The sequence below is a fragment of the Schistocerca nitens genome, chromosome 4, assembly GCF_023898315.1.
Source record: "Schistocerca nitens isolate TAMUIC-IGC-003100 chromosome 4, iqSchNite1.1, whole genome shotgun sequence".
NCBI lineage: Eukaryota > Metazoa > Arthropoda > Insecta > Orthoptera > Acrididae > Schistocerca > Schistocerca nitens.
The window spans coordinates 687,261,334-687,281,510 of NC_064617.1; the positions used below are offsets into that span (position 1 = coordinate 687,261,334).

Here is a 20,177-nt window from a genome sequence, read left to right on the forward strand (position 1 = left end):
GGGTCGCGGTGCCTGCCAAGAGGTGTTGCACCATAACTTGACACCACAATCAGGGACTTCAACCTGCTGGTGTCACAGACTCACAGACTGATACATCAGTAAGTCTTTCAGCTGGTGATCTGCCTTTTGTGTCTTAGAGAGGTTGTCATTCTTCAGGACTGCAACTGCACCACACGCTTAGGAGATTGGAACTGCACCAAACATATGAAGTGGCATCTCTCACAACAAAGTCAACTTTTCTGGCAGTGGAGTGATTATATCGCATGAAACTCTATAACTGAGGAAAGTCACTCCACTTTTACCCACCATGAATTTGCCTTACTTCAGTACCACATTGTACTCTTGGAACCTTTGCTGTACATCATCCAAATGCAGAGCATACCAAAATGTCATTGAGGTATGCAAAATGAAACAGCAATCCCTGCAGCATTTTGTCAATAAACCTTTGCCAGGTCTGCACCACACCTTTAAGTCAGAAATGCATGCTCAAGAACTCAAAAAGGCTGAAAGATGTGATCACTGCTGTCTTTGGAACGTCCATAGGTGCTAAAGGAATCGGGTTTCAGGCCTTGTGGCAATCCAGGACTGCAAAAACTGTTGCATCACCCAAAGCATACGTGAAATCTTGAATATGTGGAATAGGAGATTTGTCTGGAATGGTACTGGCATTTAATCCTCAGTAACCTCTGTAAGGATGCCAGGTACCACCTTTCTTCCTGACAATATGTAGTGGAGATGCTGTGATGTTACCTGAATGCTGTAGGCTACCAGAATGCAATCTCTTCAAAAACAGTTTTAATTTCCAGAATTTTATCTGGTGCACTTCTATAGACACACCGTTCAACTGGTGGTCCAGGTATAGTATGTAAGTAGTTTAAAGTATTGTGTTTTAAGCCCTGCAGTAGTGTCGATACCTGTAGAACAGGTTGCTGATGTATATTGCTGACATGAAATGTCCTACCATCCTACCAACTGCAGAAATATTAAAAACCCCACACACTTTCCTACTGTTGGATTGACTTCGTCCGCAGCTCATGGTCGTGCGGTAGCGTTCTCGCTTCCCGCGCCCGGGTTCCCGGGTTCGATTCCCGGCGGGGTCAGGGATTTTCTCTGCCTCGTGATGGCTGGGTGTTGTGTGCTGTCCTTGGGTTAGTTAGGTTTAAGTAGTTCTAAGTTCTAGGGGACTGATAACCATAGCTGTTAAGTCCCATAGTGCTCAGAGCCATTTGAACCATTTAAGTCCCATAGTGCTCAGAGCCATTTGGATTGACTTCTCAGCCAGGCTTTAGACAAGTCCACAGGCAGTGCAAAACATGCAGGGAAATTTGCTCCTAAGATAGGTTGGGAAATTTATACCACTACAAATATCCACTTGGAAGGAGTAGCGAACCACATCTCGGTTGCCAGTTCCATGCAACCTAGTGTCCTCATACTAGTATTATTGATGCCTAACTGCTGCAGTGGCTCCAGGGCATCCAAGTCAGTTGCATATGAGGTTGGCAGATTGTTGACTTTTGAATGAATGACCACCAGAAATACTAACCCAGATCGTCTGTCAGCAATGTGCAGCCACTGTGATTTTCCCACATGTTTCTGTTGACTGACCAATTGATTTGCAAAGACAGGTGGTTGTGTTTTCTTCACCGGTATGTCATTATTGCACTGTGGTTCAGGAACTACTACTAGTCAAAGTTTCATATACCGATGATGCCATGGTCCATGGTGCCTATTGCAAACCACTATTACCATTTTGGTAATCACTCAGCCTCATGCACTTCAAGCCTGTGGCCCAAACTGCCTAAAACACCAGCAGATGGTCAATGCAGGATCTTGAGCTTGTCTGCAGTCCTGGCAGATTAGTAGAATGTTGTGCTCATTGCCATTTGTCTGAACCTATTTGAAGCTCGAATTCCTGCAATCAGTCAGCCACCTTTTGCGGTATAGTTTGTAAATCTTGTTGAGATCTGGTCTTACTCAGCATTCACTGAAATGACTCCAGTGCACAACAACATGAGCATTCTTCTGAGGTCTTTTATGCCTGACTGTGACATGTAGCGTCAGTATTTGCTGGTGCTGCAGCCACTATATCTGCCAAGTCTAATGTGCTGTGGACATGATTGGCTACCCGCAACAATTTATCAAAGGGCTGCTACTCATGCACTGTCTGGGTTAATTGCACCTGTAGAAGCAACTGCTGTTGCCAGGTGTAGAGTAGCCACTCTTCAAAGACCACACTAACTTCCACTATAGATTGTGTCTCCAGAATTCTAATGGAGTTTTTCACCTCTTCGCTCATAATACAGGACCTGCTTAAGCTTTTGTTTTGGGGACTCAGTGCAATGAATGATAAACACCATCTTGAGAACATGGTGGGTCCGTTGGTGTGGAGATCGTAGGATAACATCCGTAAATATGACAGTTGCTCCCTGGTGCAAATTACTGACCATCAATGTAAATTGCTCCTGGTCCTCTGTGATTTTTTGCTGGGCAAAAATACTTTCTAAATGTACAAGGATATTGAGCATTTCATGGAACTGAAATTTAAGAACAAGGATAAAAAATGATTCATAGGCATTTACATTCTTCTAGGTCTAATTTGCCAAGGATTGGATGGAAGGATAGGTAGGTAGATAGATGACTGTGGCCTTGGAGTTGGAACCATCCCACCATTTGCCTCAGTAATTTAGGGAACCCACAGAAAACATAAACGAGGTTTCAGAGGAACAAAAAACACACACACACACACACACACACACACACACACACACACACACAGAGAGAGAGAGAGAGAGAGAGAGAGAGAGAGAGAGAGAGAGAGAGAGAGAGAGAGAGAGAGAGAGAGAGAGAGAGAGAGAGAGAGAGAGGGGGGGGGGGGGAGGGGGGGAGGGGGGGGCTCACCACTCTTTGGTGAATTCATGCTTGGCTACCGCAGGGCTCCAGACTTTGTAGCACCTTTTCTCTTTCTGTACTGTCTATCGTTCTGTTATTTCTTTTCCCCCTCCTTTGGGGAACATGTCTGGGATATTTCTGGAAATGTGTTCTGAAGTTCCAGTAGCCTGACACTGGAACAGTCCTTCCACTGTTTCTTTCTTTCTTTCTTTCTTTGTTCTCAGTCTCCTATCCTTCCTCTACTTTGGTGTTTGAGGTTCCTCTTTGTTTCTTCATCCTTCCTGTGCACTTCTGGAGGCTAGCCCATGTGTCTGACACATGACTGGTGACTGGGTAATGCATAATTCCCAGCCCCAGGTTGGTGGGTAGGATTCACACATACCCCCTGTTTTGGGCCAGGCCCAGGGAGAGGTGATTGCCTGACCAGCGACTGTCCCAAACTGCCAATTGGCCCCTCTGTCTGAAGTTTGGGAGGTTTGAACAATCACCTAAGTTGGGTGAGCCTCCCCCACCCCTCTGAGTGGGGCCTCCAGTTGGAAGGAGTGCACCATTAAACATGCTGGCAATCATGGCAGATTTTCTCACAATGAGCCCATCACCATCTCGGACTATGTTTCCTAAACATAAATGAAATGAGGCTAAAGATTCCAAGAAGCTCCCAGCTGCACCTCAGTTCCTCATGGCATCACATAGGGAAGACAGTCATTCCTTTGCAACAGTTAGTCCAGTTACTATTCTGAAAAGTGTTGATGCCGTTGCAGGCCCTGTAAAATCCTGCTCTCATTTATGTAATGGCACTTTGCTTTTGGAGACCATTTGTGATTTTCAAGCCAAACGACTGATTGCAGCTTTGCTCCTCCACAGCCATCCTGTTAGTGTCAAGGCCCATCCAATGCTGAATTCTTTGTGTGGTGTTATTTACACTAGGCTGCTTGATGGTCTGACCAAGGGAGAAATCCAAACTTAGCTCTCTGATCAGGGCATCACTGCATTCCGTTTGGTGTAGAAAAAGGTTGATGCATCCTTCATGCCTACATACTCTTTTTCCCTCATTTGATAGTATAGTGTTTCCATCAAAGATCAAAGCAGGTTATGAAGTCATCATATCCTGACCGTACATTCCAGAACCAATGCACTGTTACCAGTGTCAACGTTACAACCACACTGGAATGTCCTGCCAAAACATGGCCAAATGTGTTACTTGTGGCAGGAATGCTCATAGGGTGATTGCCTGCCTCCTCCTCCCTGCTGTACCAACTGTAATGGCGACCATGCTGCCTCATCCCAAGAATATCCCATGTATCTCGATGGGAGGGTCCATCCAGAAGATCCAGCTGAAGGAAAAATGCCTTTCCCTGTCGCTCGCAAGCTGTTGGCTAGTCGAAAGCCCTCTGTTTTACCATATGGCTCTTAAAGTACTGTTCTTGCTACACCTTGCTCGATGAAGGACATAACCACACAGACTTGTGACCTCACATTCAGCCCTGCAGTTGCCAAATCCCCCAGTATCACAGTAGCATCTCTATCTCCTCCTCCTCCAGCTGTGAAACAAGCCACCAAATCTTCACCTACAGTGGCGAAATCACCTGCTACACAACCGGTAGACCAGAAAGGACAGAAGGAAAACTTCCATAAAGACTTCTTACATCCCTCAAGCCAACAAACATCTGAGTCATTATCTGCCAACCACAAAGGGGTAGTGGTAATAGTGATCTTCTCTGGCCATAATGCTGCAAATAGTGAGGTGAACCTTTCACACCACATGTCATGCAGTCTTCCTTCTCAAATGCAGCTGGCAGACAGAAGCAAAAGAGTGTGACCTCAGAAGATCAAGCAACATTTCCGTCAACATGAGCAACAGTTTACAGCCAGCTGCACCCAGTGCGTTCAGTAGTTGCCAACAGAGCCTCGTCTACATCTTGATGTAGAAGTCTAAAACAAGTTGGCAATGGACATCAGGCAGGAAATTGAAAATCCCAAATATTCAAAAACAAAGTGAAAGAATATCTCTTGAGCCACTCCTTCTGAAATTTATTGGAATACTTGGACTCAGGAATGTAAATTCTGCAAAACTCTAATATTACTGTTATAGTTCCTGACTTTTCCAGTATATTGACAGCTGATACTGGTCTGTATAGAGTTAAATAAATGCTTTGTTTGAAATATTAAATAGAGACAACAGCTGAGTATTGTAGGAGGAAAAGTGGCATTTCTGAAAGTAACAGATTTTCTCCTTGCATACATAGGAAAGTAGTGGTGTGTGTGTGTGTGTGTGTGTGTGTGTGTGTGTGTGTGTGTGTGTGTGTGTGTGTGTGTGTGTGTGTGTGCGTGTGTGTGAATTCTGATACCCTGAATATGTTGAAGTTGACATATTCTACTGCTCTCAGGGTAACCAAATAATTGTTTCAATCTCAAAGAATTGCTAACTGATTGCGCATGTATACATGCAAGGGATGTTCAATAAGTAGTGGCAGCATATTTCCTTCTCAGCCAATTGCTGTTCAAAAAAATTGTAATTTGGTTTGTGACTTGCTTAAATATTTTCACTTCATCTCGTATGTTTTCAGTGAGTTACAGTGGGTGGCAGTGCTTTAACTGGCCTTCAGAATGGCATCTACAACTTAGAGTATTTATTGAATTTCTTTTGGTAGAAAACCAAACCATTATAAATATTCACATGTATTTATAGAATGTCTACAGACACTGGGCAGTGAATTCAAAGTACTGTAAACCATTCAGTCAATCATCTGTCATGAACAGAGCAAGGAGAGGAAATATGTCAGAACTGGGCTGGTGATACTGTTGTGATTCCTGCAGTATTTCAAAATGTGGACACTCTTATTCAAAGTGACTGATGGGAAAACAATCTAACAACTCAGTGCTCCCTTTGAAATCTATGTCAGTAGTGCCTGACACAATTGTCCACCGCATAGCGTATTCAGAGATTTGTGCTTACTGCCATCTGTGGCAAATTGATTGCCTGTTATAAGTCTGATGATGACGATGATTTCTTGTGGAACACTGGATTTACTTCTTTGAGCTTGAAATGAAGCATTGATTGGAGTGTGTAGTCTCATCCCTCCTTCCTGATTCCATCTGTTGTCCACATTAAACAATGTCCAGTCCAAGTAATTAGTAAGCAAAGTCTTCTGTGAAGAATTGAGGGGAGCAAAGATTACAATAAACTTTCAGGTTTACTTAGCTTGTCATGCTGAGATGGCTCCAGTTATTCTTGTCTAGGATCTGATTCTTGAAGCTGAAAATCTCACATCAGGTCCTCACGGTTGGTTTGAATTAAATAAATTTGAAGTGTTGCAGCATTTTCTACGTAAATATATTTTTCACATTTTAGTATATCATACAGTAGTTTGATTTTTCAAATTAACAAAGCTGAAACTACATTGTTCACACAAGAATACAAAAATACATCCGATCACATCAGAGGCAAGCTTACGACTCCCACACTCTGCGTAAATGACAATATTCCAAAGGGTTTACAAATTTTCTTAACAAATGAATTTCTATTGGTTTCTGCTACATTATTAATTTCGATCATTATTTCATAAATGAATCCAGAAATAAACATAATAAACTGTACAAGATTGTATAATGAAGAATAGTAATTTTAAGTGTGCCAATAAATTCAAATGTTTCTAAAAAAGTAATTTCAACTGTACATCAAGAATTAGTACTTATTGATTATAGAGACTAAAATATTTTATAAAGTAATTCCTTTTCATAAATTTTAGCTTGAAATGTAACATACTGTGTATAAATATAATAGAGGGAAACATTCCACGTGGGAAAAATATATCTAAAAACACAGATGATGTGACTTACCGAGCGAAAGTGCTGGCAGGTCGATAGACACACAAACATACACACAAAATTCAAGCTTTCGCAACAAATTGTTGTGTCATCAGGAAAGAGGGAAGGAGAGGGAAAGACGAAAGGATGTGGGTTTTAAGAGAGAGGGTAAGGAGTCATTCCAATCCCAGGAGCGGAAAGACTTACCTTAGGGGTAAAAAAACTCTTTGCCTTTACAAATGTCTGCTTGTGTCTGTGTATGTGCGGATGGATATGTGTGTGTGTGTGTGTGTGTGTGTGTGTGTGTGTGTGTGTGTGTGTGTGTGTGTGTGTGTGTGTGAGTGTATACCTGTCCTTTTTTCCTTTTTTCCCCCCTAAGGTAAGTCTTTCCGCTCCTGGGATTGGAGTGACTCCTTACCCTCTCCCTTAAAACCCACATCCTTTCATCTTTCCCTCTCCTTCCCTCTTTCCTGATGAGGCAACAGTTTGTTGCGAAAGCTTGAATTTTGTGTGTATGTTTGTGTGTCTATCGACCTGCCAGCACTTTCGTTCGGTAAGTCACATCATCTGTGTTTCTAGATATACTGTGTATAAAATTATATGAAAGTTTTCAGAAAAGCAATTGAGATAATATTGACCTGCCCACAATTCAAAAAATAATACTGCTATCGACAACTACTGTTGAGGAAACTAATGCTAGAGGAGGATGTCCTGTTTCAAGTGGCACCACACGACGTCTCCTTTCACGAAGTAGTTCACGACAGTACACTCGACTGATAACATCGCAATTACAGTCGTCGAGGCCCTGAAGGGGTTTTCTGTTCGATGTCTCTCTCGTGGTCAAATAATTAACTTTGAAATCTATTGTAAGACTCTATGAAATTGAAGAATAGTTTACAGTTTGTTTGTGACCACAAAAATGCAAATGACCATTTCTTTGTCCATGATAACAAAAGGCCACAAAAGAGACTGTACACCCAAGAGGAGACTACAAATTTAGATGTGCATCCCTTCTCACCTGCCCTACAGCCTGCATCTCGCACTTCCTGATTTCTCCCTCTTCAGCCCACTGAAGGATGAGCTCCATGGAAAGGACTATAGCAATGATGGGGCAGTTATTGGTGCAACAAAAAGTTCACTGAGGTGCAGACCAGTAGCGTGGTACCAGGATGGCATACAGGCTCTTCCATTCACGTGGCATAAGGCCGTATAATTTAATGAAGGCTTCATTGAAGACAGTGGTGTACAGTCAAATAATTGATGAGCAATATGGTGTATTTAATTCATGAAAAAAAACTATCCTTTGAGAAGAAGTGGAGCATTGCTTATTCATGAATACTTGTACATCAGCAGTACAACAGACTAATTTCAATTTGTATAACACTAACTCCAGTGTTATTTCTGGTGGAAAAATTAAACTGACAACTTCTTTGAGATCATGAGAAGCTGTACAGTTTTTACACTAAATACAGTATATTTTACACTAAACAAATAAACTACATTACAAAATAATAGCTTCTCATGGATGTAAAGTTCACCTTATCAGAGCAGCATGTTTTTCTCTGTTGCCAGTTTGTTCCATGTGTACCAAATAATTCTGGTTCCTCTCCAACCCCTCCTGAGACAAGTTTTCTAGACAAATTTAGCAGGTATTTTCGGTTTTATAAAGCAAAATACAAAGTTTTAAAACATCAAAAATAAATGTAACAAAAATTGTTTCACAAATGTCATTGTTTTCTTTTTTCTTTTTGGGAAGAAACAGTATTTTTTCCATTAGTAAGAATAGTTGCTTGCTTAAATTCTGCTCTGTAGTTGTTTCACTTGTTAATAGTTTCAGGCAAGACAATGGCACCCTTTTTAGAACAAGTATTAAGGTAATAGTAATATTATCCAAATCTACTGTGTCAACTTATGTAGCCAAGAATTTCTGCAACTGAGAACTCTACAGCAGCTTTACTCTAGGTAGTCTTTATGATGGCTGTGATGAACAAAGAATTTTACTGTTAACCATTTGACTGCAGTGGCTGCTATTAAACAGTTCATCATTTAGCAGTGGTGAAGAGTAAGGTATTCACGATTGCACCATTACTGCCAGACTCGAACCACTCCTCACTGCTTGCTCTTCACCCGAGAAATAGCATTTCAATATACAGTAAATGACATTTTCATCAGTTCAGTGTTAACCTCTTTAATCAACTCGCACCAAACTTTGTAGCTTGCTGTTTATCCAATAGATGGCAATAATGTTTATTGTACATGATTTTCTTGCCTATCTGCTGTGAGTACTTTTGGCAGAATTTCAGCATATTTTGTTACTGAGTAAATTCAATATTTTACTTTCACATTTTATGATTTCTGTCAATTCTGTGCTCTCACAGTTTCCTGAGAGACTGTAGTGTTATTATAGAGTGCAGTAAATAGTGTAAATGTTGTATAAAATACCCTCAGTGCTAATTAAAAGCCTGAAACATAAACAATATTTTTGTGACCACCTATCTTGCTCAAAAAGTTACAAAATGAGTTAGTTCAGTTTTTTTTTTTGCAGCTATTGGTTCAGTGTTTCTTCAAATCTCCTTGGTTGAGCCTTTTTTCTGACAGAAGGGTAAAACAGGACATTAAGCATTGTGGATTATTAAAGTGTTTAAGTAAACTTTAAAATATTTGTTCCTGTGGGCTGAATTTTAATTCTTATCTTAGACTGTAGCCATATATACCGGATCACAAAATAAAAATATATAATATAATACTTACACATAAAAAATACTTGTAAATTACTAATACAGAAAATAGAAAACAAAGCTTTATATTTAACATATTATTTCGATAAAGCACATTCTTTGTAAGCTCATTTCAGTGAGTACTTAAATTTTTTTGCAATGTGAAAGACTTGTTACATTTCTCAACTTCAACAGAGAACTATATTGCAAATGAGAAATAGCTTCCATCTGAGATGTAACATTTGATTTCTTGAGTAATGAACAAATTAAATGACTCAAAATCTGCAAATGTCTGCAACTAGTGTTACAGCATATTCTTCCAGCCAACCGACAAAAGGGGTCACCATTCCATCATGGGACTGTAGGTCTGCCACTCATAACTAGTTACATGAGGTAATATAAAAACTGTATTTTTCAACACTGCTGTTGCTACTGCTACTGCTACTTCTACTAATACCACCACCACCACTGGTTAAAGAAGTTCACCTCAACACATTCACATCTAACTAAATTATTTAACAGTTACATTGCAGACCCATACACATTCCCTGATACACTTACACATGGAATAACTTATCTGAAACCTAAAGATCAAGCAGACACAGCGAACCCAGCTAAATATCGCCCCATAACATGCCTACCAACAATATACAAAATATTAACTTCAATCATTAAACAGAAATTAATGACACATACAACACAGAACAAAATTATAAATGAAGAACAAAAAGGCTGTTGCAAAGGAGCACGACGATGTAAAGAGCAACTGATAATAGATGCAGAGGTGACATATCAAGCTAAAACTAAACAAAGGTCGCTACACTACGCATACATTGATTACCAAAAAGCTTTTGATAGTGTACCCCACTCATGGTTACTACAAATATTGGAAATATACAAAGTAGATCCTAAATTGATACAGTTCCTAAACATAGTAATGAAAAATTGGAAAACCACACTTAATATCCAAACAAATTCAAATAATATCACATCACAGCCAATACAGATTAAGCGTGGAATATACCAAGGAGACTCATCAAGTCCTTTCTGGTTCTGCCTCGCTCTGAACCCACTATCCAACATGCTAAATAATACAAATTATGGATACAATATTACTGGAACATACCCACACAAAATCACACATTTGCTATACATGGATGATCTAAAACTACTGGCAGCAACAAATCAACAACTCAACCAATTACTAAAGATAACAGAAGTATTCAGCAATGATATAAGTATGGCTTTTGGAACAGACAAATGTAAGAAAAATAGCATAGTCAAGGGAAAACACACTAAACAAGAAGATTACATATTTATAACCACAGCGACTGCATAGAAGCGATGGAAAAAACGGATGCCTATAAATATCTAGGATACAGACAAAAAATAGGAATAGATAATACAAATATTAAAGAAGAACTAAAAGAAAAATATAGACAAAGACTAACAAAAATACTGAAAACAGAATTGACAGCAAGAAACAAGACAAAAGCTATAAATACTTATGCCATACCAATATTGACCTACTCATTTGGAGTAGTGAAATGGAGTAACACAGACCTAGAAGCACTCAATACACTTACACGATCACAATGCCACAAATATAGAATACATCACATACATTCAGCAACATAAAGATTCACATTAAGCAGAAAGGAAGGAGGAAGGGGATTTATCGACATAAAAAACCTACATTATGGACAGGTAGACAATTTAAGAAAATTCTTTCTAGAACGAGCAGAAACTAGCAAAATACACAAGGCAATCACTCATATAAATACATCGCCTACACCACTGCAATTTCATAACCACTTCTACAACCCTTTAGATCACATAACATCAACAGATACGAAGAAAGTAAATTGGAAAAAGAAAACACTTCATGGCAAGCACCCGTATCATCTAACACAGCCACACATCGATCAAGACGCATCCAACACATGGCTAAGAAAAGGCAATATATACAGTGAGACAGAAGGATTCATGATTGCAATACAGGATCAAACAATAAACACCAGGTATTACAGCAAGCATATTATTAAAGATCCCAATACCACAACAGATAAATGCAGACTTTGTAAACAACAAATAGAAACAGTAGATCACATCACAAGCGGATGTACAATACTAGCAAATACAGAATACACCAGAAGACATGACAATGTCGCAAAAATAATACATCAACAGCTTGCCTTACAACATAAACTTTTAAAACAAGAAGTTCCTACATACAAGTATGCACCACAAAATGTACTGGAGAATGATGAATACAAATTATACTGGAACAGAACCATTATAACAGATAAAACAATGCCACATAACAAACCTGACATCATACTCACCAATAAAAAGAAGAAATTAACACAACTAATCGAAATATCCATACCCAATACAACAAATATACAAAAGAAAACAGGAGAAAAAATTGAAAAATACATCCAATTGGCTGAGGAAGTCAAAGACATGTGGCATCAGGATAAAGTTGACATCATACCAATTATACTATCAACTACAGGAGTCATACCACACAATATCCACCAGTACATCAATGCAATACAGCTACATCCAACCATATATATACAACTACAGAAATCCGTAATTATTGATACATGTTCAATTACCCGAAAGTTCCTAAATGCAATATAACACATACCGTACAGTTAATAGGAAGTGACGCTTGATCAAGGTCCGCGTCACTTTCCATTCTTAACCAGACTTAACGTCTGAGAAAGTAAAGAAATAATAATATTAATAATAATAATTATTATTATTGTTATTGTTATTGTTATTATTATTATTATTATCATTATTATTATTATTATTATTATTATTAAAAGAAAAATATAGACAAAGACTAACAAAAATACTGAAAACAGAATTGACAGCAAGAAACAAGACAAAAGTTATAAATACTTATGCTATACCAATATTGACCTACTCATTTGGAGTAGTGAAATGGAGTAACACAGACCTAGAAGCACTAAATACACTTACACGTTCACAATGCCACAAATATAGAATACATCACATACATTCAGCAACATAAAGATTCACATTAAGCAGAAAGGAAGGAGGAAGGGGATTTATCGACATAAAAAACCTACATTATGGACAGGTAGACAATTTAAGAAAATTCTTTCTAGAACGAGCAGAAACTAGCAAAATACACAAGGCAATCACTCATATAAATACATCGCCTACACCACTGCAATTTCATAACCACTTCTACAACCCTTTAGATCACATAACATCAACAGATACGAAGAAAGTAAATTGGAAAAAGAAAACACTTCATGGCAAGCACCCGTATCATCTAACACAGCCACACATCGATCAAGACGCATCCAACACATGGCTAAGAAAAGGCAATATATACAGTGAGACAGAAGGATTCATGATTGCAATACAGGATCAAACAATAAACACCAGGTATTACAGCAAGCATATTATTAAAGATCCCAATACCACAACAGATAAATGCAGACTTTGTAAACAACAAATAGAAACAGTAGATCACATCACAAGCGGATGTACAATACTAGCAAATACAGAATACACCAGAAGACATGACAATGTCGCAAAAATAATACATCAACAGCTTGCCTTACAACATAAACTTTTAAAACAAGAAGTTCCTACATACAAGTATGCACCACAAAATGTACTGGAGAATGATGAATACAAATTATACTGGAACAGAACCATTATAACAGATAAAACAATGCCACATAACAAACCTGACATCATACTCACCAATAAAAAGAAGAAATTAACACAACTAATCGAAATATCCATACCCAATACAACAAATATACAAAAGAAAACAGGAGAAAAAATTGAAAAATACATCCAATTGGCTGAGGAAGTCAAAGACATGTGGCATCAGGATAAAGTTGACATCATACCAATTATACTATCAACTACAGGAGTCATACCACACAATATCCACCAGTACATCAATGCAATACAGCTACATCCAACCATATATATACAACTACAGAAATCCGTAATTATTGATACATGTTCAATTACCCGAAAGTTCCTAAATGCAATATAACACATACCGTACAGTTAATAGGAAGTGACGCTTGATCAAGGTCCGCGTCACTTTCCATTCTTAACCAGACTTAACGTCTGAGAAAGTAAAGAAATAATAATATTAATAATAATAATTATTATTATTGTTATTGTTATTGTTATTATTATTATTATTATCATTATTATTATTATTATTATTATTATTAAAAGAAAAATATAGACAAAGACTAACAAAAATACTGAAAACAGAATTGACAGCAAGAAACAAGACAAAAGTTATAAATACTTATGCTATACCAATATTGACCTACTCATTTGGAGTAGTGAAATGGAGTAACACAGACCTAGAAGCACTAAATACACTTACACGTTCACAATGCCACAAATATAGAATACATCACATACATTCAGCAACATAAAGATTCACATTAAGCAGAAAGGAAGGAGGAAGGGGATTTATCGACATAAAAAACCTACATTATGGACAGGTAGACAATTTAAGAAAATTCTTTCTAGAACGAGCAGAAACTAGCAAAATACACAAGGCAATCACTCATATAAATACATCGCCTACACCACTGCAATTTCATAACCACTTCTACAACCCTTTAGATCACATAACATCAACAGATACGAAGAAAGTAAATTGGAAAAAGAAAACACTTCATGGCAAGCACCCGTATCATCTAACACAGCCACACATCGATCAAGACGCATCCAACACATGGCTAAGAAAAGGCAATATATACAGTGAGACAGAAGGATTCATGATTGCAATACAGGATCAAACAATAAACACCAGGTATTACAGCAAGCATATTATTAAAGATCCCAATACCACAACAGATAAATGCAGACTTTGTAAACAACAAATAGAAACAGTAGATCACATCACAAGCGGATGTACAATACTAGCAAATACAGAATACACCAGAAGACATGACAATGTCGCAAAAATAATACATCAACAGCTTGCCTTACAACATAAACTTTTAAAACAAGAAGTTCCTACATACAAGTATGCACCACAAAATGTACTGGAGAATGATGAATACAAATTATACTGGAACAGAACCATTATAACAGATAAAACAACGCCACATAACAAACCTGACATCATACTCACCAATAAAAAGAAGAAATTAACACAACTAATCGAAATATCCATACCCAATACAACAAATATACAAAAGAAAACAGGAGAAAAAATTGAAAAATACATCCAATTGGCTGAGGAAGTCAAAGACATGTGGCATCAGGATAAATTTGACATCATACCAATTATACTATCAACTACAGGAGTCATACCACACAATATCCACCAGTACATCAATGCAATACAGCTACATCCAACCATATATATACAACTACAGAAATCCGTAATTATTGATACATGTTCAATTACCCGAAAGTTCCTAAATGCAATATAACACATACCGTACAGTTAATAGGAAGTGACGCTTGATCAAGGTCCGCGTCACTTTCCATTCTTAACCAGACTTAACGTCTGAGAAAGTAAAGAAATAATAATATTAATAATAATAATTATTATTATTGTTATTGTTATTATTATTATTATTATTATTATTATTATTAAAAGAAAAATATAGACAAAGACTAACAAAAATACTGAAAACAGAATTGACAGCAAGAAACAAGACAAAAGTTATAAATACTTATGCTATACCAATATTGACCTACTCATTTGGAGTAGTGAAATGGAGTAACACAGACCTAGAAGCACTAAATACACTTACACGTTCACAATGCCACAAATATAGAATACATCACATACATTCAGCAACAGAAAGATTCACATTAAGCAGAAAGGAAGGAGGAAGGGGATTCATCGACATAAAAAACCTACATTATGGACAGGTAGACAATTTAAGAAAATTCTTTCTAGAACGCGCAGAAACTAGCAAAATACACAAAGCAATCACTCATATAAATACATCGGCTACACCACTGCAATTTCATAACCACTTCTACAACCCTTTAGATCACATAACATCAACAGATACGAAGAAAGTAAATTGGAAGGGGAAGGCACTACATGGCAAGCACCCGTATCATCTAACACAGCCACACATCGATCAAGACGCATCCAACACATGGCTAAGAAAAGGCAATATATACAGTGAGACGGAAGGATTCATGATTGCAATACAGGATCAAACAATAAACACCAGATATTACAGCAAGCATATTATTAAAGATCCCAATACCACAACAGATAAATGCAGACTTTGCAAACAACAAATAGAAACAGTAGATCACATCACAAGCGGTTGTACAATACTAGCAAATACAGAATACCCCAGAAGACATGACAATGTAGCAAAAATAATACATCAACAGCTTGCCTTACAACATAAACTTATAAAACAACACGTTCCCACATACAATTATGCACCACAAAATGTACTGGAGAATGATGAATACAAATTATAATGGAACAGAACCATTATAACAGATAAAACAACACCACATAACAAACCTGACATCATACTCACCAATAAAAAGAAGAAATTAACACAACTAATCGAAATATCCATACCCAATACAACAAATATACAAAAGAAAACAGGAGAAAAAATTGAAAAATACATCCAACTGGCTGAGGAAGTCAAGGACATGTGGCATCAGGATAAAGTTGACATTATACCAATTATACTATCAACTACAGGAGTCATACCACACAATATCCACCAGTACATCAATGCAATACAGCTACATCCAAACTTATAGATACAACTACAGAAATCTGTAATTATTGATACATGTTCAATTACCCGAAAGTTCCTAAATGCAATATTTATTCTTTCCTTTCAGGTACAAATTATCAGAGATACACAAGGATGCGAGAGCATTTGTGACTTTGAATGACAGCATATTTTATAATTTGTTATACAGCCATGATGAACACTTGGAAACCTCAAGAAGACTGCTTGCTGATATATGTGAAAGAAAAATATACGAATTTGTCTGTCTAAAGCATATAACACCAGCAGAGGTAATAATTTTACACCAAGGAATATTCTGTGTCATAAATTTCACATGAGCAACAGGATACTGAATTTTTCAAATGTGAAAGTACATTCAAATATATTATTTCAGTTACTGTCTGGTATTGCATGCTCCAATGGAAGTGAGTTAATGTTTCTGAATTAAAATTAATTCTATATGTGAGATACATGTGTTGCATATAAATAGGCAAGGTAAGAACAGGTTTTCTGTAGGTTTACTTAATTATTAAAAATATGACAAATTTCAGATAAGACAAAGTTCTCAACTCCCATTCTTCATTAAGAGAAACAAATAAGTCCCACGGAGAAATCTGTAAAATTTGCTGTAAATGTAAGCAATGAAAAATCCCCAGAAAAGGAAACACACATTTCTTGATGGTGTCATAGGAAGAGCAAAGACAAACTTACTTTAGGCCACAATCAGAATCCAAAAGTCCCAGAGGAAAAATTATTGACAAAGTACTAGGCCGAACAAATATAAAAACAAATCACCAGAGTATGCAGTGCAAGAAAAATAATGTAAACCCATTAGAAATAATAGTAAATAAGCTAACTCCAGATATTCTAGCTTTGCAGAACACAAACTAAATTAGCTAGAAATATTTAATCTTCCCATAGCAGATTGTATAACAACTAGCTCATACAGAAGTGATATGGAAGGTGAGAGAGTGGCTATGTTAATCCATACTAAGATAAGCAGAAACTGTATACATAGTCCTGACTAATGAAAAAATATAAAATTGAAAATTATGAAAAAGCAGTAAGACAGAAAATAAATTTTAGTAGTCTGCAGACTGCCAAATGGATGTGTAGACACTTTCCTGAAAAGTAGGAGACTTTTTGTATATCAGATTCAGCAAAAACTGTAAACGTGTAGAATTAGGCAGTCTAAACATACATTCACTGAAAGATTCAAAAAACAGTATGGGATCTTATTAAAACAATGAAAGCAAATGTCTTAAACACGGCAACAGTAAGTCCAACATGTACAACTACAAACTCCTGAATACACATCTGTATGGCTCTCAATACAAAAGTGCTGTTTTAGAGACAGCACTGTCAGAGCATGATGCTTTAAAAATAGGCATAAATTATTTCATCATAATGAAGGACACCCAGAAAAATCTTACATGATTAATCATCATATCATGTTTAGAAATTTCTTCAATACAGCAAAAATAAAACTGTGGGCTGTTAGTTACAATAAATAACTTGAATATAGAAATGCTGAACTAGAACCAGATTTATTTACAGTTTGATAAATATATACACAACATTACCTCACACACTGCATAAAGTGAATCAAAGTGAATGATGTAGATACCAATGAGAGATTAAGTTAAACTTAGCTACTTAGCATAACATCCACCACAGTGTCTACACTATACTCGAAGCACTCCTGCTCCCACACAGCCACCCCCCCACCCCCCACCCCCCACCCCCTCGCTCACTGTAGAGCAGAGCTCCAGGAACGCTGGGGAACTGGCAGTGAACTTGACATCTTATCAGTTGTACAGACTAGTTTGGTTGTGGTTTGTGAAGCTCGAAGAATCACCTGGTGAGGTGATACGGTGACAGTATTATACCTGCTGTGTGCAGTTTGTTGACCTCACTCATCACCTTTGGTGAAGGAAGATAGGTGCTGTGCTTGTAGGTCATCATCGGCAAACAGGAAACTGGCTGCACATTGTTGAGTGAACTGTTGTAGGCTTCTGGATGACAGTTCTTGATGTGGTGCCACTTGTTGTGCTTGATGCCATTGTGCTGTTCTGGTATCCATAAATCGGTCAGAGATTTGCACTTTGAATACCCAGTAGATTTTTGAGGATTAGTACTTTCCTTTCTCTTCTCTTATGGCATTTATCTTAGATTGTGAAACCAGGCAATAATCGTTTAAGGGGACCACACTGTGGTTCAGGTCGAAAAAAATCAGTTTTTGGTTTTCATCGTATTTCGATAGATTAAGATTTTATTTAAGTACTCTGAAAAGGATTTTGCTGAAAAAATTTTCCTACCATGTGTGTTTATGTGCCACATCCACTTTTCTGTCACCTACTTTTCTGCATATATTTTAGATATTCATATCCCCTACATTGCATGTTAGGTTTTTTTTTTTTTTTACTCCCGAGTGTGTTGGCTATCCTTCAAATCCAACGGTCGGTATTCTTTTGTTTCTGCTGTTTGTAAACAACAGGCTTTCAAACACTCAGTTAGTTTTGTTAAAGTGTGATTGCGAGTAGTTGTTATACTTAAGTTTGCAGTGCTTGTTTATAAATGTACTCACCTCTTTCACAGCTATTTATATAGAAGCTCCTGCAAGTTAAGCCTATACCTAACATCCTCTACTGATAAGCCATGTCATGGGTTGTGTCCATCAGGAGAAAATTCGTGGTGCAAATACAATAGGGCTCAGCATTCTCTTCCTGCTGCTGTTATTACAGCAATTAAATCTATTTTTAGAGACTTGGCTCATCCTGACCTTCTAAGGAAATGTCTGCATGGGCAGACACACAACCCAAATGAACGTTTCAACAGCATAATTTGGAACCTCCTTCCTAAAACTGTATTTGTAGGCATACAATGAAATTAGGAGTTCATGATGCTGTTATTACATTCAATTGTGGTAATATTGGAAAGTGTTGGGTACTGAAAAATCTGGAAATTAATCCTGGTGAAAATATGATCACTGGGCTGCAGCATTGCGATAAAATGAGGATAGCCAATGCAGACTGGTCTGCATCTAATACGGCCAAGAAAGCAAGACAAACATCCAGGAAGGTGAAAAAGAAGCTGAAAGACCTGCTAGAGGCCAAAGAATGGCCATCATATGAAGCAGGACAGTTTTAATTAACTGTAAGTAACAAATTTCAAAAGTTTTTTTCTTTAAAGTCAATTTCTCGCAAATTAAAATTTTCAGTACATATGCCCCATTATATCAAAAACTATCGTAGATAACTGAATGAAATTTTCAGAGACTCTGCATAACATAAAAAGCCACCTCTGGTACTACATTCATTAATATTACCCCGTTAGGAAGTTCACAAAAAATATTTTCTGCAGAAAAAAGTTAATATTTTTTGTTAATAAATTTAAAAAAGTATTTCTTCAAAACTATAAAATGGATAAAGTAGATTTTAGTACAGTTGACTCTATTAGCATCATGTAACATACAGCAAAAATATTAGGGTCCTGCATCAAATAGTTTTTTCAGACATGGGTCAAATACTTGCCTAAATTAACATGGATTAGATAGGCAGGGTGTGGTCCCCTTAACTGTGAAAGATTTTCTAAAATATATTCTGGAGATATATAATAGTTTGTATGAGGTGACAATGTTTTTATTCTTCCTGCTCATACTCAGTGTCTGCTACCATTTTGCATTTCTGGAAGTCTTGCATAATTTTCCAGTAACTTATTCAGTCCCCTTCCTAAGCCATGCTGTGAGTAAGTGTATTTCCAGTTTGTAATGACATAAGAGAGAGGTGCCTTTTAGGATCCATTTTTCTTCTCAGTGTCACCAGTCTTTGGTACATTAGCCTCAATAAATAAGATGCATATAGAAATACTGAGCTAGAACAGATTTATTTACAGCTTTGTAAATACACACAACATTAACTCAGGCACTGTACAAGAAGTGAATGTGTGTAGTACCAGAGAGAAGCTAACTTAGCTGCTTGGTACGAACAGAGATATT

The 20,177-nt window shown here is 37.3% G+C and overlaps 1 protein-coding gene across 1 annotated transcript in view; it reads left to right on the top strand.

The window, feature by feature from the left end:
- LOC126252989 (uncharacterized) overlaps positions 1 to 20,177 on the top strand; it is a 999,773-nt gene that overhangs the window by 955,345 nt on the left and 24,251 nt on the right. Inside the window, exon 14 of the mRNA XM_049954016.1 lies at positions 16,290 to 16,470. Within this exon, the coding sequence (XP_049809973.1) occupies positions 16,290 to 16,470 (181 nt within the window). The remainder of the gene's footprint in view (positions 1 to 16,289; positions 16,471 to 20,177) is intronic.